The 25628-nt window shown below is 45.6% G+C and overlaps 1 protein-coding gene across 1 annotated transcript in view; it reads left to right on the top strand.

Annotated features, from left to right (window-relative positions):
* The window catches only part of Sec8 (exocyst complex component secretory 8), a 63665-nt gene extending 38317 nt beyond the window's left edge, over positions 1-25348 (top strand). Inside the window, exons 21-28 of the mRNA XM_077688113.1 lie at positions 856-954; positions 7040-7069; positions 7151-7182; positions 7265-7379; positions 10161-10279; positions 16846-16941; positions 17373-17484; positions 22166-25348. Coding sequence (XP_077544239.1) covers positions 856-954; positions 7040-7069; positions 7151-7182; positions 7265-7379; positions 10161-10279; positions 16846-16941; positions 17373-17484; positions 22166-22339 — 777 coding nt within the window. The 3' untranslated portion in view covers positions 22340-25348. The remainder of the gene's footprint in view (positions 1-855; positions 955-7039; positions 7070-7150; positions 7183-7264; positions 7380-10160; positions 10280-16845; positions 16942-17372; positions 17485-22165) is intronic.
* Positions 25349-25628: the final 280 nt, after the last annotated feature.

Genomic DNA, 25628 nt, shown 5'->3' with positions numbered 1-25628 from the left:
ACAGTAAAACCTCGTTGCAAGAGACACTGTTACAAGAGACACTTGGTTATAGGAGACATTTGAATGAAGACGGTCTGGTTGGTTTTACTATGTTCGCCACGTTAGCAACACTGCATACAAGAGACCGTGGTTACAAGAGACACATTTCCTGGATCCCTTGAGTGTCTCTTGTGACGAAGTTTTACTGTACTTACTAAAGAGTGACAGCATCAAGCAATATTGTGCCTGCCCATGTTGGGGTGAACCAATGTTCTGTCACTCTAGGTATTGCGCTGCTGAGCACGAGGAAGTGGGTTGGATTCCCGGCCGCGGCGGCCGCTTTTCTGATAGAGGCGAAAAGCAAAAACGCCCGTGTGTGCGAGATTGCAGCGCACGTTAAAGATCCCCAGGTGGTCAAAATTAATCCGGAGCCCTCCACTACGGCGCGCCTCATCGCCTGCGTTGCGTCAGTGCATTGAACCCTACAATCAAATCACTCTAGGTATTTTACAAAAGCACTCGGGGAAAACCTGGACAACTCGTCAGTTGGAAATGTCGGCCTGGTAGGCACTCTTGTCATAGACTGTCATTGTCTGCTTGTTTACACAGGAAATCAAAACAAGCGAAGTGCATTTACAAACCCAGGAAACGGACTAAGTGAGCTAATGCAGCAGGCCATGAACGCTTACTCTGATGCCTATGCCATGGTTTGGGAATAATTATTACCTGGTTATGTGATGCCACTGCCGAATTTCGCTTTTTGCTTGACTTCTTGCCACTGAAACATCCTAGTGGGATCAAATTGTCACAAATGCTTGTTAAACATAACCCGGACAAGCAGAACTAAGTCTTTTTTTTTATTTTCTTCCTTGTCAGGAGTGGCTGAGCTCTCGAATTGAAGCCATGGCCAGCTGTGTGGTTCTACCAGAGAAGCAAAGTGAATCGAGCTCCTTTCTTTGTTCTCCAAAAGAGCCAGTGAGTATTGTCCGCATGCTTATTGTTTCCTCAGTAGTGTGGCAATTATTGCTGGTGTTTGTTTGGAGCAGCGCACAAAATGACATACAAGAAGGCAAGAAGTGAGTGGTGCTTACTATGCACACTCTTCGGCTCTTGCAGCTAAAGAGAAGGAATTGGTAAGGCATCAGACGCTGCATTCAAACGTTGTTGGTTTGGACCCCACTGGAGGCATATGCTTTAGTATGCAGCACTTTGGCACCCGGTACAGTGGCGGTGGCAAAGTCGATGTCCGCGTAACCGAGAGAGCAAATGAGACACCCAAGGCAGAAATAAAACGGAGGAGGAGCGTCTGGCGAAAGTGTGAGGGGGATGGCTGCACACGCTGCTATGGCGTTATCTCCCAGCGCGTCGCCACGGCTCAGTATGTCTCACTGCCTCTCCCGCACACTTTCGCCAGACGCTTTTCCTCCGTTCATGGCTCATCTGAACCATGCGATATTTGCGCGGAGGTTCAAGCACAATTTCAAACATGCTTGGTGGCAGCGATGCATTGTGAGATAACGGCAGAATAATGTGTGCACTGTGCATTCGCTGATCACGCGATCACTTCCTGAGACGCAGCAGTTATGCGCTGTGATCGACAAGACTGCAGCTCATGCTGTGCACAGATTTCACGTTAGGGAGCATAGTAGTCGTCAGCTGCTTTTTCTCCACTTTCTCTCCTCATTCAGAAAACTTGCTTAGTGTTCTAGACTGCTAGCTTTCCTTTCTACATTCTTTTAATGAGCCCCCTCAGTCCCAGTTGCACGTGCGCACACACACACGTGCGCGTGCGCACGCATGCATGCACGTGGTTTTTAGTTAGGCACATAGCCTGCTGCTTTGTCTGGGCTCTACACAGCCATTTTAGAAGCCTACCTTTTTGCATGCTACCGTTTCTCCTTGTCCTTCTTGAATGTTAAAATGCAGACCATTTATTCACATCTGTTGGGAAAACGTGGGAGCTTGACATTGCTCTCTCTACTGTGATCCTGTAGGTTACTTCAGCAGGATCCTGTTCCCAGTTAAAGGTATTCTCAGTGATGATGGAGGATATCTTATGCAGATGTAGGAGTCAGAATGGTAGGCTGCATAGCATGGGTGCATAAAATACATATTTTCTTAGAAATGTGCCCTACACGTCCCGCTACCCTGGGATTTCGCTTTAAAGCTCGGGGAAAAATGACGATTGTTACTGTGGCAGCCAAGACATTTGCTAGGGTAATGAATGTGGTGCGGCAGTTTGAGAAAGACTATGGCATCAGTCTTGCATATGACCTGTAGTATAATGTCATGAAATGCAGAATGCTGTGACAGACTGAGCAAAGTCACAGCTCAAACAAGTCAAATTGCGTAGTGGGTCTCATCAGTGGCTTACGTGCTGCACTGACCCAGTGATTGGTCATTGCGGAACATCGCAGTGTTGCAGGCCCAAGGGTGTTTCGAGGGTGTGGGCAGGACTGAAGCAGGGGCTGGAGCTTTTGCTTGAGGGCAGTGTACATGCATTGAGGGCAGGCATTTTTAAATACTGCTACGCCTGGGTGTAGTATGAAGTTTCACATTTGTGCATTTGCATGGGCATTGCATGTAATAAATAACTGCAACTGTGCAAGGTGGCGCCGTCATTGACACCACCGTGCAATCGTACACATAGAAAGTAATGACCCAGCAAGAAGTCCCTGTACCAATGTGTTTTGTTTCAAGGCCATTGCATCATGACTTCATTACATCACCAGCTGCTGCGAGTTGCATCAAATAGTGCACATCAACTGCCCTGACGTGCATTGGCCATCTTTAAAAGTCCGTCTTGAGACAAGGGACATTGCCAATTATGTACCAACTCGCCCAAACCACTTCTATGCTAGGACATGCAGGCTGCTGCCATTATTTATCTTGTGCTTTCTCCGTATAACTTTTTTTTTTTCATTGATATCACTAAGATGTGCGATAGCCCTGAACTACTGGGGAGCGCAGAGTATCGGGCAGTTTAGATTACTTCTAACTAAAGTGTTGCACAATTGGTGGCAATACTTTGGTGACATTCTTACAAGGGTCAATCGAGAATCTTAGTTTGCAAGTTGCTGGGTTGATGACCTAGCAGCTTGCAAACAAGGTTGTAAAAACTAGGTAAGGCTGGATTCCAGCCAGATGTGATGCTTATCCCACATTAAACAGACATGGGAAGTGAGCATTTAAAGGCCAACTGCACTCAAATTTTCGACAATGTAGAAGTACTATAATCAAACAGCTGCAAATGCAAAACACTGCTTTCAAAATAGACCGCGTGCTACACAGACAGCTCATAAAAACTGGCATTTTTGGAACAGAAATTGAAAAATAAGGCCACCATTACTGGCTGCTGTATGTGACATGAGTGATCCGATTCCTGCGGCTTCTCACTGCAGCCTCAGAATGCACGTGGGAGGCTGTGCGTTTCGTATTCTTGTTTCTACAGAAGAATTGCCAGTGATATTTTGCTGTGTGCAGTGAAGTAATGCACTGTGAAAAGCACGACATCATGTTGCTACCAACCGAGACGGAGTACCTCGTGCGCCAGTCATATTTGCATTAGTCTACCGCCGGGCTAGTGATTCTTAGCGTTGCGAGTTAAAACATATTGGCCTGATTACCAAATCTTTTTGCTTGTAAAATATTGAAAAGGAGCTTTGATTAACCTACACCTTAATTATCATCTCACTTTTTTTCGGGGAACAAGCCTTGCACAAACGGTGGCCAATCACAGACCATGCTCATTATGTCTTACGTGCACAAAGCTTTGTCAATCTCAGATCAGTATGTGGCTTTCACCTCGCCGCACATTCCAAATCGAATTGTGAAATTGGACCGATACCGTAGATGATGAGATGAAATTAGGGGTGTGCGAATATCAAATTTTTCGAATACGAATCGAATACGAATATCTATCTTCAAATATCGAATCGAATATCGAATAATTAAGGGGGGACGTGGCTTTCAAAACCAACTTTTTTATTTATTTGTGGCTTTTGATGACGATTCAGAATCTATTGCTGGCTTCGTTTGAGCGTCTGTATTTTTATGCCGTTCGTGCATCTGTGAATGAAGGAAGATAAAAGAGATGGCCGGGACTGGAAAGAGGATCGCTTGGCCGATCCAATGGTATCAAAATGGCCGCGCCCGCTGGCACCGTAGCGGAGATTACAGCGCTCCGAAAATTGCCATTTTTTCGCCATTTTACGTTAACATTTTGACACTGCAGCTAAGAAAAGTATTTTTTATGCCACTTCCAATGGTACCAAATGGCTGCGCCCGGTGGCACCGTTGCGGAGATACAGCGCTCCGAAAATTGCCGTTTTTTCGCCCTTTTGCGCTGACATTTTGACACTGCAGCTAGGAAAAGAATTTTTATGCCACTTTGCGATGGTTTTAGGAGCGAAAATTTCGAAAACGCACGGGATAGAAAATATAGATACCGAATATGTTCCTTTCAAAAAAACGATGTTGTGTCATTTTTTCCTGAGTTGAAAGCCGCGTCCCCCCATTCGCATCAATCCAAATATTCGATAATAGCCATTTTTTCGAACCCTTTCGAATATTCGGAATATTTCGAATACATAGTTTTCGAAGCGAATACGAATATGACATATTTAATATTCGAGTAATGTTCGAGATTCGAATATTCGCACACCCCTAGATAAAATTAAAATGCCAAAAAATGATACCTATCTTGCTACTGCTTGCTGATATATACTTTCAACACTTGGAACATGCTCATTGTGCGCTTTTTTAATATATATAACATTTTCTGTTCATGGAATTCAAATTACCGTATTTTCGTGTGTATAACCCGCACCAAAAATGCAAAAATTTCAGTGGCAAAGTGGGGGTGCAGATAATACGCGGGGTATTTCCTTTAGTGCAGCTTCATGGCAATGCGTGTTGTGCCGTGAAGCCCCTTTGCAGTAACACTGACAAAGCCTTCCATGGCAGCGATTGTGCAAAACATACAAGGACAAGGCATGTAGGGATGGAGGGCAATTCCAGGTGAGATGGTGCAAAAAAGCTTCAAAAAATGCTGCATCACAAACAACACGGATGGAACCGAAGATGACCTTGTGTACAACAGTGAGGATTGCGGCTCAAGTGATAGCTTTAGTGAGAGCAGTGACACTGAGTGAATTGTGACTTTCGCCTTGCAGTCAGTGTATTTTACTTGCTAAATATACACTTTTTCTGTCTACATAGTATGTGATGTGTTTGAGCAGTAGCTTTGGTGCAGCCTTTCCTGTATGAATGGCGGCAATACGCGAGGACTTTTTTTTTTCTTTTCCGGTGGGCTGAAAGTGGGGGTGCGGATTATATGCAGAGGTGGGTTATACACGCGAAAATACGGTATACCCTTTGCGTAGGTAAATGCACAATGGCGCGATTTGACAAAAATAAAGGGAATATTGCTGTTTAGGAGAGGCGCCGTTTTGCTTGCAAAGGTGATGGCCGATCTTTGTGCAAACTGTATTTGTTACCACGACCAGGGCTGTTGTGTCCAGTTAGTGAGAGAGAGAGAGAGAAAAACTTTTATTCTGCTGAGCCCCTTGCGGGAGGCCCAGCAGCCAAGGCGTTGGAGTCTCAGTGATGGGCCTCAGCCGGTGCCTATGTTGCCAAGCTCCCTCACCTCAGCGACCCGTGTGAGAACGGCCAAGTCCCCCCGGTCCCGCACGCCCCGACACCCCGGTGCCCCTCGTGAGGGCGGGCCTCCGGTGCCGGCGCGTCCAGTCAGGCGGACCAGCTGCAGTTGAATCTCTGGGTCGTTGCTACGCAGAGCTGTCTCCCAGTCATGATGACTCTTAATGAAAGTCGGTGGTGCCTTCGGGCAAGCCCCGATTATGTGTGGGAGTGGGGCTTTATCAGTCTTGCATCTTGGACATTGGTCGGTATAAGTGTCTCGGTATATGCGGCTGAACAGTTTGGGGTGAGGGTACGTATTCGTTTGTATGAGTCTGAGTGTGGTAGTCTGTTGGGTAAACTGGCAGGAGGGGTTAGGATATTGTTGACGAGTCTCGCGGTAGTAGTGAAGAATGCCGCTGTATGTGAGCAACGGGGGCCAGTGCAAGTCGGGAGAGACGGGTCGATCGACTGGGTCCTGGTTCGTGCATTCACAAGCCCAATCGTGTGCCGCCTCATTGCCCTCCAGCCCAGCATGTGCCGGTGCCCATATGAGGTTGATTCGCGGAAGTGGGTACATATCAGGGATCGTCCGTAAAACTGCTAGTGTGTGAGGGCTTCCCAGGCCGTTCGATATAGTGCGATAGGCGTCCTGGCTGTCCGTGACGATGGTTCCTGGGGTTCCGGAGGCCATTATCCGCACTATGGCCAGGGCAATGGCGCATTCCTCAGCAGCCGCTACGTTCGGCGTTGGAACGGTGCAGGCCGTGAAGCTGGTCTCTGGATAGTTGCAGGCGACCGCGCAGCAGCTGGGTCGTTGGGCATAAGGCGTAGCGTCAGTGTACCATACGTTGGACTGCTGGCGGAGTGTTTTTGTTAGCTGCCGAACTCGTGCTTGCCTCCTCTCTGGATGTAGATCTGGGTTCATGTTGCGAGGTAGCGGGGTCGCGTGTATGGCTGCTTGAACAGTCGTCGGTAAGGAGCGAATGTCAGGGGTTCATAGCGGTATGGGGATTCCCAAACGCGTGAGAAGCGTGCGACCCCCAGGAGATTTCGCTAGACGTTGAATGTGCGCTGTACGCACTGCTTGTGTAATTGAGGAAAAAGTCGCTGAGATGTTTATACCTACGCGTAGAACAATTTTTGTTAGGTCCTTAAAGTTTCAGAAAGGTGCAGATTTTGCCAGCGAAAATAAATACTATTGAGCGCAGGAGTGTAAGTGAATAAGGGGCACTCAGCTGATCACATTCCTATGGAACTTACCACTTCATTAGTAGTGTATTTTCTGGGAAACGTCGTCGATGTGCATGAAAATGATGTGCATCGGCATTTTGGGTGGGCTTTTGTTTGTTTATTCATGTGGTGTCCTTCTCAGAAGCAATGCTGTAGGTTAATTAACCACATGTTTTGTTTTCTTTGACAGAAAGAGTCTAGTGATTTGCAAAACAGCAAGGTAAGCTGCCAGGTTTGAGCTGCATGTGTTGAGGTACCAGCTTGGCAGAAAGGTAGTTTTGTTATTCTGTTACTGTTGCAGACACCGGAGATGCCTTCACAATCGGACGTCCAGTAAGTATACAAAGTTCTGGGACCACTATTTTGAAACAAAGCTTGGGGTTTCTGCAATTCCCTGGAGTCTTTTTCTCCCTAGGACGTTGGAGGAGTTAGCCAAGGACTTTCAGGAAATAGCCGACACGTGCCTTTTGGTGTTGCACCTGGAGGTGCGAGTGCATTGTTTCTTTTACCTACTGCCTGTTACCATTCAGGTGAGTGTTGCTCAGTGTGACCTCTGGGCATCTGTTCGGGGGAAACAAGGTATTTTGGGTGGTCGAGTGCTTCCTAAACAAATGGCAGAGGTGAATTGAGCACCGGACCAGTTCACCTGGCCTTTATTTGGTTTATGTGCTGCTTGATGCAGGCAGTGTGGATGCTGGAGTATGTTGTGGCATACTAGGTCATCTCGAGGCCAAAATGATGTTAACCCCTTAAGTGCTTTATTTTTTTTTAAATTTCCCGACCAAAAGTGCCTATTTTTTTTATTGCTGATTTCGAATCTGATTGTACTAAAAAGTAGCTAGTCGATGTTGAAAAAATATTTGTACCCCACAGTTAGTCAAATCAACACAATAAAGTTTATTTCTGAAGAATACATAGGAAACCAGGTACCTGCTGCTAACAAAATTAAAAACTTTATAAATAGAACAGTTGCAGATGCCACATCTTTCTTCACTTGTGTAGGCTAAGCACCTTTGCAATAGCAGGAGTGCAAGGAATACCCACATCTCTTCCTTTGTCACTGGTACCCATTTTTTGAGGCGGGAGTGATCACTGGGAGGAAAGCATTTCAACTTTTCAGCCGCTTTGCGATTGGTTTTGTCTACCACATATTATATAATTTCATCGTCTAGAAACTGCTGAATATATTTTATAATGTCACCCGGCGATGACAATATGAAAGTCTTGCCTGGAATGGCCAAGAATGGAAAGCGATGAGCCTTCACAGGAGGATTGTCCACATAAAGCAGGATCCACTCGCGAGCAGTCGCGATGTTCGCTTCCCCGCTGTCTTTGTCATCACCGGAGGAGCTGCTCAATTCACCGTCATCGCTGTCTTCACTTCCAGAGACAAGATAAACATCTGTATCCGAATCAGCATCACTTGAAGAAGATGACGAAAATGAACAGCTTCTTTTTCTAGTTCACGGGCCAGCTATGCATGGGTCGGCGCCACCGCACGCCATATTTTCATACAAAAAGCGCGCCTTGCCGCAGGAGAAAACTAATTCGTCGAGTAAATGCTGCCATCTAGTGGATGGCACGCAATCTAAGCCGCAGACGAGCGCTTCTCGTCCTGAACAGTATAGGGCAGTATCTATTCCGCTAAGACGAGCTCTGCTCGTCCAAAGCAGTTTGGTGACAGTTTGGGCAGGACGAGCTCTGCTCGTCCAAAGCACTTAAGGGGTTAAGTTACATTTATTTGGAAGCGTCTCGTCATCCAAGAACTTGATACACGGGAAGGCCTATTGGGTAGGTGTTTTACGTAACTTGGACCAACAGTTAAAATGGGAAATGAATTTTAAACTGTCAAAAAATTAAATGTAATTCAGGTTGACATGGATTGTCCCGATCTGTTATTACAGTTTGGTTAATTCAGGAAGGAATTAGTGTAAATGAAGTAATGAGTTTTTAAATGAGTGAATCTAGCCAACAGTGTTCTGTTGCAGATTTCTAGAGTATCAAAAAGTGTGCGAAATACCAAAGTTTCTGTAAGACTTCTTTGAAGGCAGAGAATTTGTGGTGCTTGAATGAAACGGAAAATAATGCAGAGATGCAGTGAAAACTGCACGTGTATGAGAATGCTGAAGGATTACATTTTATTTGAAGCTGTGCGGTCCCCTATATGTAATGATAGGTCTGTCATGGTTATGTTCTTTTCTGTTGCAACAGTGTCTCCGTCATATAGGGACCGGGTGCCTTTTGTAGAGAACCACCGTCGCTTTGACGAACAGTGCCGCCTGTGGCAAAACGTTCGTCAGTGGAATATGGAGTGGCGCAGGCGGTGGCGGCTGGTGGGCCCTGCCTCTTGCCGGTCTAGACTTCGTTTACCCAGATATATTCGCTCAGAACAAGACCTAAACATTAAAGGCAACAAGGCAAACTCCACAAAACCCAGCAGTAGGCCACACGTTCCAATGCGCTGGCCCATTCCAGTAATGAGGGGAGTGTCGAGAGGCGGTGCCACCCGTCCAGCTGTCTGGTCCCTATGCCTAGTGTGTAATCTTCGCATCATCGGCTGGTGGTGGTCTTAGCTGTAGCGAGAGCCTGTTTCTTTGATCGCCGTGGGGCATTTTTGGCATTTTGCAGCGAAGCTGTTCACCTTGGGCTCCTGGGGGGGTACCCAAGCAGGGACATTTCAGTGAGCAGAAACCAGCTATGGTAGGAGGCTGAAGCGCAGCAGCAGTCGAGGCACGGGAGATGGTAGACATATTGCAATGTCAGCTCGGCGCTGATTGAAGCCGCGGAGAGGGGGAGAGGGCGCAGCACTGTCGCCACCACTCGCACCAACGGACAAGCGGCTAAGTTCGCTTTCACCGTGAACAGAGGCAAACCGATCGAAGCCATTTGGAAGTTTGTTTTGTGAACGTATGGAACCCTATGACATAACTACACTAGGCAATCTGCCACCACATGAATGGTTGGCCAATGGCCAATTTAGGATCCTTTGTGTTAATACACTTGCCAAATTTGGGCATTTTGTGCCAAGCAAGGTCACTGTTACAAACTCTGCTTTTCACCCTGCATAAAGGTTGGAAATTTGACTGCGCTTTAGCCATTGCGTGCACTTGTCTGAGAGACAAAAAATTATTTTGGGACTGTCATAGAGTCCTGTTGGTCCATGTAGGCAAAGGGGGCAGCCACTGCTTGGGTGTTGTGTGCAAGAGTGAATGGGCAAAAAGCAGTTTGAATCGGCATTAAGGCTGCACAACACTTGGGTATTTTTGTTGAAGTGACCCATTCGGTGGTGTGTGTGTGTGTTTGGTTCACAGGGCAACTTTGCGAGTGGTGTGGACAGCCAGGAGCCTGACCCCGAAGTCATGAAGCTGAACAAAGATCTCTCGAGCATCGACGAGGCCATGACTGCTTGCTTACAACCGCGGAAGCACAGGTGAACCCCACAGGGGTCTTAACACTGTGGTCCGGGCCGTCACAATTCATGCAGGGGCTGGCCTACAGCTGTACGTCATCATCCATCGTCACCCTTAGCCTATTTAGGTCCACTATAGTACAAAGTCCTCTCCCATTGACCTCCACCCGCTCCTGCCCTGCGCTGCCCGAGTCCATTCCTCGCCTCGGAATTTTCCCATTTCGTCTCTCCACCGAGTTAATGGCCTTCCCCTTCTTCTAGACCCGTCTCGGTATTCACTCTGTCGCCCTGGTGGTCCACCGGCTGTCATCACGTCTCACTACATGGCCAGCCCAAGTCCATTTCTCTTTCTTAATTTGAACTATGATATCTTCTTCTCACGTGTGTTCCTTGATCCAGGAAGCTTGTTTCCTGACCCTGAGTGTTGCTGCTATCATCGTTCGTTCTATGGCCCATTGAGCCGACCCAAGTTTGCTTCCCAGTTGTTTAGCAAGGCGCCAAGTTTCTGCTCCTATGTCATCACCAGCAGCATGCATTGTTTGTATACTATTCTTTTCAGGGACAAAGGTAGCTTACATTTCATCATTTGGGAGTGTTTTCTGCGTGGTTTAAATCAGCATAGACAGCTTTTCCAGGGTAGTTCCACTCTTCTACTTGTTCTAGCATTGAGTTACCTAAGCTGAAGAGTGCCGCTTTTGGCATGTTTATTCATCATGACTTTATATTTATCCATACCTGCCGCGGTGGCTCAGTCGCTAAGGCGTTGTGCTGCTGAGCACGAGGACGCAGGTTCAATTCCCGGCCGCGGCGGCCGCTTTTCTGGTGGAGGCGAAAAGCAAAAATGCCCGTGTGTACAAGATTTGAGCGCACGGTAAAGATCCCCAGGTGGTCTAAATTAATCCGGAGCCCTCCACTATGGCACGCCTCATCGCCTGCATTGTGTCGGCGCAATGAATCAATTATATTTATCCATATTTATTTTTATCCCCACAGCCAGCCTTTTTGATTGTAGTTCCTAAAGCATTTTTTGGACGTGCTCTGCTGACTCACTGAGCAAGACTGTCACCTGCAAGCCTCAAATGGCTCAAGTATATCCCCCTTTATCCTTAATCCTGTGTTTTCCCAGTCAAGCTTTCTGAATACCCTGTTCCGACATGCTGCGAACAGTTTTGAAGAGATGGTAGTATCTCCCTCTTGTACTCCCTTTCTGACCAGGAACTTTTCACTTTTCTTCTGAAGGATTATCCTGCCTGTACATCCCTTATATATGTAGTCTAGGAGTCTTATGTAGGTCTCCTCTACTCTCTGGTCTTTCAATGCTTCTAGCTCTGCTGAGGTGTGTTCTGAATCAAACGATTTTTTATAGTCTATAAATGCCTTGTAAAGGGGCTTATTATACTCTGCAGATTTTTCTATCACTTGATTGATGACATGGATGTTATCTATTGTTGAGTATCCTTTCCTAAACTCGGCCTGCTCTCCGAGTTGTTGGAAATCTAGGCTGTCGCTTATGCGAGTAACTATTACTTGGTAACCAGCTTGTATACAAGCGAGAGGAGGCTGGTGGGTGTGTAATTCTTAAAATCTTTGGTGTCCCCCTTCTTGTGAATCAGAATTACGTTGGCGTTTTTTCTAGTTATGGGCACCTTTAAAGTTCTCGTGTATTTCGAAAATGGATTAGCAAGCTTTTGTAGTACAATGTCTCCTCCCTCCTTTAAAATATCCACGGTTATTCTGTCGTCACCTGCAACTGTTCCTCTCTTCATGCCCTTAAGAGCCTCCGCTACTTCCTCTTTAGTTACTAGTGGGACATCGCTAGCTAAGTTTGTAGACTCAGTAGTTTCCCCTGGTCTAACGTCGCTGGCGTAAGTTCTGGTGTAGGATTGTTCCGCTACTTTTTTATACCTCGTCCACGTGCGTAATGTTATGCTGTTCATCTCTGAGTGCATGCAATCTGTCTGTGCCGATAGCTAGCTTCTTCTTAGTTGTCATTAACTTTCCCTTCCTTCTCATTTCAGCATTTCCTTGATCAGTGCCATGGTGTATTTACGAGTGTTGTTCGTTTTACTTCTGTTAATCAGTTTTGACAGCTTGGCTATTTCAATTTGATCCACCGTGTTCAACAGTTCCATGTTCTTGCGTTTTGCTGTAAGTTCCTTCGTTTTCTGAATTAGTTTGCCAGTCATGTTAGATTATAAGTAGCCTCCACGCATGATAAGCAGCGAGAGTGGGCAAATAAGGCGTGACCGAGACAAGTGTCCGTGAACAGAGTGAACTGGAACTAAGAGCGCTACGCACATTGCTCTTATACTAAATAATTGGCAGGCGGTGCTTGTTACTCGTGTCTTCCAGGATGCCAAGAAAAATTGCGGACGCATTAGCGCCTCTGCAAAGGATTAGCAATAAGATGCAAGCTTGTTGGTACGGGTGCTTCTAAAAGGTAGCGGAAATAGAACTTAAGTTTCTGGCCCTTCCCTACGTTACGCAAAAAAGGAAATAGTAAATAAACAAAGGGGAGCATCGTTATTAGAAGTGCTTAATTAGTGGTGGCGGTGGGAAGGACGTGAGCACAAGTCTGAATAGGCATTCACTTCCCCTTAACTCTGGGCCCTTTCCCTTCATTTCTAGAAATCTGGGACAGCAAGAAGACGATTCTGAAAGAGACTGCAGTACTTAATTAATTACGCGCTGTGAAGTAAAGACAGAAAAAGAAGACAAGAAAGCCGCAATGGCTTGTAATGGGCACTCACACGTTGCTGCGCACATCCTATGAGGAGTGTACACACTTGTCTGCATTTAAATTATGATCCGTCTATAGGCGGTCACTCCTTAACTCTAGACGCTTGTTCTCCGCTTCTAGAAGTGCGTGACAACTAGACGATTTTGAAAGCGACTGCGATACTTGACGGCTGAGCATGTTTAGCAGAAACGAGACAAGTGCACGCAAAGATACAAGGCAGCAGCACTGTAATTGTTGAGCGCATGCTCTGCTGCCCCATTGGTTGCTTCAAGTGCTTCAAGATAGGCAGAGCTCCTTGTGGCACTTTGTTGGAAAAGGAATTTCTAGGGACATTTACTTATGCGAACCGAGTTTGTCGCAGCCACTTTTGCAGCTCAAAGGGGGCTTAATGCGCTGAATTTAGACTCTCAGGGGCACCATATTGGCAGGCCATGCATGGGTTTATGCCATTGGGATCTCTAACACATGCCAAATTCGTGCGTACACAAAGGCTTTTCTATTCTGCCTGCTTAATAAAAAAACAAAACATCCCCAGCTGTGGCTGGGAGTCGAACCTGCCACCTGTTGCGTAGCAACAAGCCTTAGCAACCGTGGCGAGTTCAGGTTTACTCAGGTGAGTGCAACTGTTGAGTGAGAAGAATGAGCTCACAAATAAAGCAAGTGGGCTGTGCAGTGATGCGATCAAACATAATGGGTAGCAACTAATGCGTGATTTGTTATCGTGGTAAGAGGTAAAGCTGATAGCCCATTTGGTTGCAGCTGCGGTAATAATCTCGTACTTTTTTTTCTGGCTACTGTACATGTAGTAAGAAGTGACTGTAGCATGCATATTCACCTTCACAAATATTTTGACTAGGGTCTTCTACCCCAAGGCAAAATGAATAACCAACTGAAAGGGAAACAGTCAGGAAGCAGTCTGTTTTGCAGTGTTTACAAACTGCACTCTGTGCCTTTTTGAAGAGAAATGTTCTTGGAAAAGTTTACCCTGATATAAATATTGGACATCGATGCTCCCCTTGTGACTCTCTTCAGAAAAAAACATTTATAGTCAGGTTCTGCTAATCTGATTTGACTTTGTGTGATTTTTGAGGACATAAGTAATACTAGCACAAAAAAATTTACTATTAGGCATGTATCATTCTAATCTTTTTTGGCTTTTTCTGCTAAATAACCCATTCAGACATGGGAGTTTTTTTTTTAACTCAGGCAGAAAGCTCTTTTCGTAACTTTGTGGTATACAGTGGAACTCCGGTTATATATTCCCGAGTTTTATGACAGCCTGGGTTTTACGATGGACTAGTCGAGTCCCAGCAAAGTTCCCGTGGAAACAATGCATTGAGAACTTTGGTTATCCGACGAACTTTCATGCCTGACCCGCGTTGTCCGACGACCAGGCGAAGCACGCGACCGACCGGCGGACAAAAGGAAAGTGCCACGGGCCTGTTCCGTGCACCTTGAGCCTGCTCAGTCGGTTCTCTCTGTCCCACCCTGTGTCTCTCTTCCCTCCAGCAGGCGCTTTTCCCCTCTCCTCTCATTTCTCCCACTTGGCAGGGAACCGCCAACGAGGTTATGCTGGCAGGCTTATTCTTCCACGTGTGTTTGTCATGATCATGTGGGCCATGATTCGCACTGGCTGGCAGTAATAGCGGCAGTGGGCTTTAGTACAGTAGAACCTCGTTACAAGAGGCACTTGGTTATAAGAGACACTTGGTTATAAGAGACATTTGAATGAAAGTGGTTTGGTTGGTTTTCCTATGTCCCCCTTGTTAGCAACATTGCATACAAGAGACCTTGGTTACAAGAGACACGTTTCCTGGATCCCTTTAGTGTCTCTTGTAACGAGGTTTTACTGTACAAGGTTTCTTTCAGTACAGCTCGATTGATGCGGAAATTTGTTGCCCGAAACTGTGTTTATAGGCATAACTGTTGTTTTGATTTTTGTCCAAAGAAAGTCGTGTAATCGGGGTTCTACAGTATATGGCCTTGAAGGGGCATCGGATAGGGGATGTAAGTGTCCAAATACATTTGTGGCTAACTTCTTTGCTTTTCAAAGGAACAACTTGAAGTTTTGGAAGGGTGTGGTACAATCAATATCTGCTAATCATGTACAAAATTTTGTACAAAAATACTCAATAGCTTCTCAAATAAAAATACAGTTTGTTAAGTTTTTTTTTTCTTGGATTAAGAAACATCTTCAGGAAATTTTTTACAGGCACAGAGCTGAAACATTTTTTTGTGTGTTAAATACTTCAGGCGTCTAAACCAAAGGGCAATAGTGGCAATAACAGTTGAGTTTCAAAAAAATATTTAGGTTGCACAAGCTCAAATTGTAATAATTTTCGACAGAACAAAGCGTGAATAAAAAAACAAATTGTTCTGACAACATATTTCCTTTGGTTCAGAGTGTGTAACTAGCACTAAGAAACAACTCGCAAAAAAAAAAAATGGTTTCAGAAAGTCTAATGGTTCCAGAGAAAATGTTCCTTCTGTCAGTGGAAATGGTGTTTTGAGAAATCCCACTTCAAAGTCCTCGTTTCGGCTTTTTTCAAATTGTCACTTCTTTCGCAGATTCAGACAAAAGCGAGGAAATGCTATTAATATAGTGTGCTTCCTGCGTGAAAGGTGCTCTAATCTGTCCAAAAAAAAATGAATCACGCTCGTTCAAACAAGAATGATAGATGGCTGACCAGACAAACAAACATTTCGCAATGCATGTGCAATGCTATTTTGATGAACGCAACGCCATTGCAGAATATACTGAACTACATAAAAATTGAAGTAACTAAGCGCTATATTTGTAATTACATATAAATGCAAATGTCGTTATAATTTTTAAAGAAAAAAATTAAAAAGGTAATGCTAGTATCACGGACGTAGCCCGAGAAGGGGTTTGGGGCTTTGAAGCCCCTCCGAAATTTGTTCCAGGCAGCGTGTAAACGATGCTTAGTGTTCCTTTCAGCAAAATTCCTCCTTTTTGATAACCCATAACCCCCTCCGAAAAAAATTTCTGGCTACGCCCCTGACTAGTACCCCTGTGCATCAAATGAAACTTGCAGTGACTAGGTGGGGTTGCATGGAGGTGCTTTTAAATCGTGACTTTTAAATGAATTCCGGTGGGCATCTGGGGATGCCACTTCATGGGAATATTTTGGGAGAATGTTAGCATATTTTGACTCTATTATAAAAAAACAAAGTTTTAGTCTCCCCGTATGAATTTTGGTGGGCATCTGGGGATGTGACTTCATGGGAATATTTTGGAAGAATGTTAACATATTTTGGCTGTAGTATAAAAAAAATGTTCTTAGTCTCCCTGTAATACCAGATGAGCAATTGCAGCCACCTGGGCTAAATATTTCTCAAAATTCTATTGCATAATTATTTCACACATTCTTGGAAAACGGTATACAAAAACACCCTGAATAGGTAGAATATTATTTTGTATATTTCAGTCGTCAAACATCAATGTAAAATACTTTCTGAGGAGTATTGAACACTAAAATCTAAGCCTTGCTTAGGGGGAAGAGGTAAAAATAAGGGCTGTTGAGTGTTGACCCTGAAACGTGATGGCCCCGTCAAAGTGCCTCAAAAAGACCTTCGGCGTCTTGTTTGAATATCTCCTTCTGCTTAAGTGTGGCCGTGTGCCAATAAGGGCCAACTTGTTCTTCTGCTTCAGTGTAAAACACTATTAGTGTGAAATAACTGCACGCAGTGTTCCTCCTGTTAGCATGACCCAGCTGCATGCATTGGACTGACAAAGGAATTTTGGAGCGGGGTGCTTGTGAGATGTGTGGTGGCCGGTGCTCGCCATGTCACTGTGCCTGACTGGCCACATGGTTCCATCCTGCAGGTACATCTTTGAGGGCCTGGGGCACCTTATTGCTTCCATCTTGATCAACAGCACATCCACCTTACAGAAGATCAACGAGAACGGAATCAAGAAAGTGTAAGCCCCATTGAACTCTCTGACGCCTCATCTGGTAGGCAGAGTTCGAGTGGGTCCTTCCTTGCATCTTTATGTGTGTATACTGTAAATGCTGTAAAGCCTTTTGAAATCAGATAAACGCTGAGTACAGGTACAGAGGCAAGGCAGGGAAGGGCTTGTTGCATTGCCAATGCACCCCCCCCCCTCTTTTTTTAAAAATTATTTTTTCAAGTAATTTTTACTGTGAAAATGCTGATTTTCTGCTTTTCTTTGTGCAATATTTGTGTCTGTATTTTGACACAAGTAAAAAAAAAAAACAGTTCCTTGATTTTGCTTGAAAGAAGTATACTGTAACATAGACAGACAGTTACTGTGTCCTGAGGTTTCGGTGCCTAGGTATATTGAGCCAACCTTAGTTTGAGCTGTCTGTGATGTCTTTCTGTCTTGTTCAGTTGCAGGAATATTTTTGCGATGCAACAGAACCTGACCAGTATCACAATGAACCGGGAGGTGGCCATGGATTATGCCAGGCAATACTTCGAGCTCTTTTACCACACTCCTGAGGTGAGTTGATTGATACTTTCGCCATTATTTTTTCTTTACATTTTCACTTTCCCCTCTATCCTTCTGCTCCCCTACAGCCCTGCCCCCGGACTGGGTTGTATGCAGGTTAACTCCCAGATGAGTTCAATAATATCCCCAGTTCATTTCCTCTACTACTACTACTACTGTCCCCAGCTGTAGCTCTCCACATGGCGTACGAGTAGACATTGAGTGAGCGGGCCGAAGCTGCTGGAACACACCACGGCATCCGTGCCCGCCACTAACCTACTGTTGCCGTGGCACATCGGCAGTGCAGGACACCCTGCCGTGCACACCATGGCTCCAGTGCGGCGTAGGCTCCGAGAGGCGGGCGATAACTGCGTGCTGCAAGAATGTTGTCTTGCATGCATTTCGCTTTGGCAGCCAGTGCATTCGGAGTGCCAAACTGACCACTGCGAAGGCGCGCTGCGAAGGTCGGGTGGCCATGTCTGATCACCCTTTGAACCTTCTCCACCAGTGACGTCATGGGCTTTTGCAAGTAAAAACACCCCCTGCATGGCCCTGACTTATTCGAGCAGACTCATTGCGGTGTTGGGTGCGCATCTCTGGCTCATTCGACATATGGCGCTCGTAATCTGGGGGCAGGAATTCGCTGCGAAAGAGCTTTTCAAACTGACCCATTGTACAACCATTGCATCTCACCATGGTACCCCCACACAGTCTGGCCTGTCAGTGACATAGGCAGGATGCGTCCTATGATTGTGCTGTTGTCCAGTCTTGTGGCCACCTAATAGCGGTGCAGCGCCTCTATATACTCTGTGGCCTGTCATGCCAAAAACCTTGGTTGAGCGCTAAGTGTGGGCTAGCGTACAGGATAGCACAGGGCCCAAACTAGCCCCTCTAAAGTAAGCACTATGAGGCCAGACTACTTACTAGCCCCAGCGGAATCCCAAGACTCGCCCATGGGTTAGACTACTCACGCATGGTAGACAGACTCCGACTCCCTCAGTCAAAGTTGTGGCTTTGCCTGGTAAATACAGGAGGCATACCAAACACAACTGGTGCTCGCGGGCGGAAAGGCTCATTTCTGTCGCCCGAGCCGGAGGGACTCGGACACGGATATCTGTCATTGTGGCTGCGGGGAGAATGGCTCCGGCCAAATCCGCAGGCAGGGTCCCACAGAGCCAACTGGGTTCTCTGTATTGTGACCTGAGAGGAAGGACTGCTGATACAACCAACAGCAACAGAATCGCCCAGCTAACTCCTACGATCAGAATCCACACGCCTTGAACAGTGCTTGCTGGAAAGGGGGCTCCTCCAGAAACGAGGGTGCTGGTGAGAGGCCAATGAGGGTCTGTCCTCTGGCGTTCACTAGTCACAAGGTATCATGGGTACAGTGTGCCATGCACAGCTGCTGAGAAAGCTAGCATGCACGTGACCACCCCCCCCCCCCCCCCCCCCCCCCCCCCCCCGACCGGCGAAGCCCAACCACGTGTGCAAACAAGGGGGCCTCTACACAGTGGTAAAAGAAACTACAAATTAAAGGGGATTTCTGGGCTGCAGAATGCACTAAATGGGGTTGAAATTCAAAAGAGAGCTTTGTTCTAGTGGTACGGCAAAGATAATGGCATATTTGAAAAAAGCACCAAGTCTGGCAAGTGAGTTTACTGAAAAAATTAAAAGAATTTGTTTCGTTACCGCGCCTATCCAAAATCATTCAGTTTGAATGATAACTTGGGAGCCTATTGTCACAGGTTCCAGGCATTTCTAAAACAAATAAAGCTACTTGGGGTCAGCTCAGCATATGCCCTTCCAAAACCAGTGATGTTTTTATTTTTTCAACAAAAACGTGATTTTTTATACGCATTTGCATCACCCGAGTGTGGAAATGGCGCGTGGTTGTCGCACGCCTTTGCTACAAAAGAAGGCGTGCTGCTCGTAATTACTCTGCATCAGTGTTAGGCATTTTGTTATCGTGGCACCAATGGTTAATCAAAAGATGATTTTCAATCGTCAGATTTGCGCTCGAACAGTAATAATTGCTGAAATTGGCTGTAAATCATTGTCTGTTTGCAAAGTTATATTATGATTTTAGGCAGTTTTATTGCCTTTGTGCATGTTGTTCTAGGTCATGGTGTAGTTCTACTTACCACAGGACCATTCGCAAACAGTTTACAACAGTTTTGGTTTTGTTTCCTTATCACGAAATTCATATTTGGCGCTACTACACAGTTACCCAGCTTCAAGCAGATCTGCCATGGCGCCTTCATCGCCTGCTACAGATCCTCGAAAAAAGCATGCTGCTGATGATGTTATGCCACCCTCATGATAAGAACTTCAGATGCAAGTCGAAAGATAACACCCAGTCATCGGATATCAGTTCAGATGGCTTTGCACGCCACCGACTATTCGCCAGCCAGTTTTGTTTCCGTACGAGGGTATCTCTGGAGCTGTAGTGTTACTTCCTAGTAGAACTGTCTATTCAGACAGTCTCCACCAGGTTTGGCATTGCTTCTAGGGGGCGCTGCAATGCGCTGCTCGTAGTGCTAAGCTCTTTTCGCCACGCGACAGCTGCTCTCTGAAAGCTGGCTGGGCACAGTTCTCGCACATCGAGCCGCATTCTTGCAGGCAGAGCTACAATAGCAAGTCAGATGAAAACAATAAACTGCAAGTTTATGTTCTGACATAACGTACAGTGAACATCATTAAGCATCAATCACCGAGTTTCATTTTCAACTCCATGCAGATTTTTCTACATCACAGGCTTGTCCTGAATATTGTGCTGGCTGTAAATGCAAAGTCAGTCATTGACAAAATGTTTTTACGTCACATGGGGATGAATTTGGGCTTCTGATAATGTCAAACCACCAAATTTCTTCCAGAGAACCACCTAAAATAGCACACTTTGAAATGGAGGTTGGGCTTCCCTGCATGGCGTGGGCACCGCGAGTTCTAACATTTCTTTTTGTATCTGACAAACTGTTCCACGCGAGCCGACATTTTTCTAGGATGTGTTTTTGGAATGTTCTACAAAATGTATGTTCCAAATTTTGTCTACTCTAGGTGGTTTGTTATACAAAACTTCTTTTTTATCATTTTCTGCCACTACTGGACAAATTTTTTTATTTTGATAATTTTTTCGCAACCTTTATGTATGAAAACATTTTAAGCAGTGGTGTTATCGGAAAGGGCACTAAATCATTTTCAATTTATGTTGCTGCATTAGTATGTGCCTTATTAATGTGTTTTGGATTAAAAAAAATGTTTTTCTTAAACCCCTGAAGATCAGTCAATTTCCCGGGGTAACAAAATAGTTAAAGCCGGTGCCCCTAAAAACTTGGGATATGTGGCCGTGTTTGAGTGGCTCTTGTACCAAACCTCACCATGTCACTTACAGGCACTGAAAGGGATCATGAAGACAACGTACAACTTTGCTTTATTTGAAAGTTTGGGCAGCTCATACCTCGCTGTAAATTTGTTCAACAGGAAACTGCATTACTCAGGAATTCATGCTTAAGTGTGTGGAATTCAAATTACCAATTCACAGTGCCTTTATATATTTCAGGCTCATACCCACATTTTGGCGCGCCACATCGGGCGCCAAAATGTGGGTACGTGTCTGACCTGGACAATCCTCCACGTGCGGCTGCCGCGTAGATGGCGCCGATGTGAGAGGCAGGCAAGAGACAAAGGCAACCAACGTCAGCCTCCAAGGGGGTTTATTCCCAAAACCACCCTAGTGCTTCTGTCTTCCAAGGTCGATGGGTTCCGCGTTGCTTGAGCGGCTGGGCTACCGGTGGACAATGGTCGATCCAGGGTGGAGAGGAAGTCCGGGGTCGGTCTGCCACCGCACGCCGTAATGTCTCCGCTCGGAGCAGCCGGCCGGTGGCGCCAAGCGCCGCAGCAGCAGTCTCACCACCGAAGCCACTCTCGAGCACCCCGCTTCCAAGTGCGCCGGTGGCGCCATCTCACGCAGCACAAGCGAACCCCCCTATTGTTGCCGTCCTATTGTGCAAGCGAAGGCAGAAAGAAAACGGAGCAGGAAAGTGGCGAAAGTGTGAGGGGGAGGGCAGTCCGGCCGGGCAGAAGCCCAGCACCCACTGCATGCCACGCGTGGCCCTTCGGCGTCCTCCTTGCTGTGTGGCTCATCCAAACCACGTGAAATTTGCGCGGGAGGTTCAAACACAATTAACACGCAACATGCTCGGCGGCGGCGATGCACTGTGACATTACGGAAGAGTAGCGCGTGTCGTCGTGCGTTCGCTGATCACGTGATCACTTCCCGAGACACAGCAGTATTGTGCCTTGACTGAGAAGACTGCAGTTCGCACTGTGTATTAATTTTGCATTCGGGAGGACAGTAGTCGTCAGTAGTTTTTTATTTTGTGTACTTCACCCCCCCCAAAATAAACAGAAGCATTGCTTTACATGGGTTTGTGCGTTGCGTTAAGCTGCACTGTCCCCTTAAAATGTAGAGGGTGCACCTTTGGAAGTTGACCAGTGCAGCGGTCTTGGCGAGCTAGCTTGGAACGGATGCGATTGTTTCTGCATGAGATACTATGTTGCTCCAGTTTTCCCTTCCGAACTGTGTTCTATTGGTAGCCACTCGCCAGTGTTCGTGAATTCTTTCTATGTATGTGGTGATTGTGGGCAGTGAAGTTTGAATTTCTGGCCAATTGGTCTCCATCTCGCTTATTCCCAGGACATCCTGAACTCGATAGTGGAGCACGGTACCCAGTTTCAGGAGATGGAGTACAAAAATGTTCTGCTGCTGCTTCACCGGAGCCTGCCCAGCAGCAATCGGGACCCGGATGCCCTGGACGCCCTGCTGGCCCGACTGAGGGACATTCTGAATGAGGTGGCTGTTGCCATCTAGCCCCGAGACGTGCTCGGTGCAGATGCTTCCCCTCCAGATTTTCACCGCCAAGAACGTCGGCTGCGTTAAGCATGATCCTGATCTGCCTTGCATCTCGTCCAAAGCACCGGCGTGCACATGCGCTGACAGCCACACCCACAGTTGGGAGATCGTTGTGTGCCATCAAAGGGCATGCATCTGTAATTGTGTGTTTCTGTGTGTGGCAGTTTTTTTTTTGTTTGTGTGCGTTTTCACGCACTGTATTCGACGTATGCTTTTTCTTGTTAAAGCTGTTGTCTTTGTTGGTTCAGAAGTATGTTCTAATTTACTGCAAAACTGTAACTTTTTTCAAAAACAGGTTTTTGGTTTTGCGTGGTTTTTGTTATGTTGAAGTGAACTGAGGTCACAAGGCTCTGTTTGTTATCTTTGTCAATTTGTCATTTCTAGACTGTAAATTAACCTTGCTGTTCAGACGATAACTGGATGATATCCAACGATGTGCCTTAAGACTAGACTGCCTGCTGTTCTGGGGCAATCTTTTGTTTGTGTATGATACCCAAGGTAATATTAGTGTGTAGTGTTGCACGCACAAGAGTCTGCATGAGTGTCAGTTGAAAATGACTTGGTGAATGTGCAGGCTCACTGGACTTCTTGACCGTGTTGTACAGTACCTTTGTGATGTCTTATTCTTTGCAATGCATTCTTGACAGCCCACATTAAAAGAGCAGAGGTGCAAAGGATGAAAAATGGTTCAAAGATGAAAATGATTCAACTTTTCTTTGCTTGGTGGGGCTTTTTATGGTGAGTGATGGCTGCTGCTTTTTTTTCCCCAGTGATCGCAACCTAGCCCGAGGCAGCAATAAGAGAGAGAAAAGAGGTGCATGCAGAGTAGAACGGTCTTGTCCTGGGGCAGAATTCTGAGTTTGTCTGTTTTCAAAGCGTCCATTTTGCATCTGTTTCAGTCGTGAGGCAGTTGCACTTGCGAGGCCCCTGACCAATGACGTTCACAGAGACCATGCACAGAAACTGTAACCTTGCTTGTGCTGCATCACACCTGATCGTCTGCTTTTAGCCAATCAGGGCTCATTAGGAACAGGCACTCCGAGACGGACATGAAATGGACAAAACTGACAATTCCGCCCCTTTTGTAGTGTAGTGCTCCTGAAGAGATTGTGTATTTTGTTTGTCAGCATTGCTCACACCAAAGTTCGATTGTGCTGAAGCCAGTTTTGTAAAAGCATTTTAGATTTTGTTTTGAGCCTTTTTAAGTCACTGCATAGATGAGTGGGTGGCACATGTACTAGTTGTTGCTTGAAGTTTTGCATAGAATAGTAGTACGTAGATAAATGCCACCTAGCGGTGTGACGACCCTAGCCGTGAAGGATGGTGGTTTGCCTGAGCCATGGGGCAAAAACATATATAGGAGGCGAAGCATCCCATTACTGTGGGCAGGGGCGCGCGACCAGATAATGTCACAATGAAAACCAAGGGGGACTGCAAAGCTTTGTAGCGGTGACGGCAAAGGACCCGATGGACGGAATGATAGCGGCTGCTTTTCATTCCAGGGCTGCGCAGTGAAATGCCAATCACGGCAGTGGCACAATTTGTTCTCCCGCTGCAGGTGCCGCTAGCTTAGTCAAGGCCGAGCGCGTGTGACATTATCTGCCGTCATTTCCCCTCCTGTCTTGTTCTTACTCCGTGGCCTGAGCTTTTGGCTAGCGTGCGTGTTGGGAGGTTGCTCGGAGGGCAAGTATGAAATGAATATTGTAAGAGACTCATTTCATTGGGAGGATTTATCAAAAAAGTATTTTCACTGCATTGTCTCTTATGCTGTTGTAAATGAAATTTGTTTGTTCGTCTTTATGCAAGCAGTAGTGAAGGCATGTAAATCAAGGTTTAGCAATTTTATTAGAAGAGTCATTTTGCCTAAGCAGCATTCAAGGTAGGCTTCTGAAAACTGAAAATTCTTTAGGCCACTGAAAGAAAAAAATTGACTGTTTTGCAGTCTTAGTGGGTAAAAACACATGTGGAATTGCTAAATTGTGTACGGACATCTGTAATAATGCCTTTAATAAGCTTTGGCTCTGCCAAAACTATGCAGTCATCTATACTTCCACATTGGTAAGCATCAATTGATTTGCTCCATATAAACAATGTGCATTACCAGTGCTGTGTGCTATTACTGGAACCTTAGTCAAGAAAATGATCGTGTTTTTTTTTTCTGTGTGCTTGTCAAATGGTGGAAGGTGCTTTCATTTGCCATGTCTTATCAAAGCAGTGTCATACCCCTGTCGGACAGTGTAGCTGAATGCCATTTTAGTTTGTCTTACAGGTACTATGGGAAATGAATGGGATAGGGCCGTCAGCTTCAATTGCGGTCGTTAAAATAACTAAGGGTGCATTTTCACATTTTTCTAGTTAGTTTCTTCAGGTATTGGAACAGGGGTTGCAGGCAGGACATTACTTAAACCTTGTGGTTTTTTTTTTTTTTTTTATCCATTTACCCTAAGGGCCCTTACGGGCGTTACAAAGGGGTGGGAGTTAAAAAGGAAAAAGAAAAAGCATATGGTGGAAACACCTTTAAGGAAATAAACGAGTTGCTGGAAATGAGTTGAAAGACGAAATTTGAAGTATACGAGGTCTACAAGCCATTCTGAAGGCATTCTGGGCTACCTACTGTTTTTCAGTAACTAGAAAAAATTGCTAGCTTGACAGGGGTTGGTGATAAAACATTTTAGGTTTTTTCATTTATTTTTATGCGTGGCTTGCATTGCCGGGGGTAGCAAGTCCTCGGCATGGTGTAGTGAAACCAGCCCTGAAAAACGTGTTAACTTGTTTAAACTAAACCAACACAGTTAACTGGCATTGTGCAACAGGGGTATTAGGTTGCAAATTTTGGGGCAGCACTTGCAAAGTGAAGTGGACAGTATTTATGCATCTTTTTTTATAACATGCTTTTCTGTATAGTATAACAAATGAGATTTATGACTAATAGGTATTACAGGTCATAATAAATATTACAATTATTTATTAGTCGAATTATTTTTTGCATGCCTCTCTGCTATGACAGAGAGGAAGTTTTTGTGCCAGCGTGTACACTTTTGTCCGCTTTGAGTGAAAGGAATGAGTAAAAAAAAAAAAAAACATCCCACAGTTGCTTGACATCTAGTTGATGTTAAAAATGTGCCAGTAAAGTTTGTTTGCACACCGCAACCAGTGACATAATAATGCAGTAGCATCTGTGTATATAAAGAAATCAGTAATAGAAAGCTTGCTTGCCTGCTTGATTACAGTGGCAATCCTTAAAACA

The sequence above is a fragment of the Haemaphysalis longicornis genome, unplaced genomic scaffold (genome assembly GCF_048455015.1).
Source record: "Haemaphysalis longicornis isolate Haplotype H1 unplaced genomic scaffold, Haemaphysalis longicornis Haplotype H1 scaffold_1, whole genome shotgun sequence".
Taxonomy (NCBI): domain Eukaryota; kingdom Metazoa; phylum Arthropoda; class Arachnida; order Ixodida; family Ixodidae; genus Haemaphysalis; species Haemaphysalis longicornis.
Note: the sequence above shows the minus strand (reverse complement) of the source record. Positions and strands in the feature narration are given on the sequence as shown.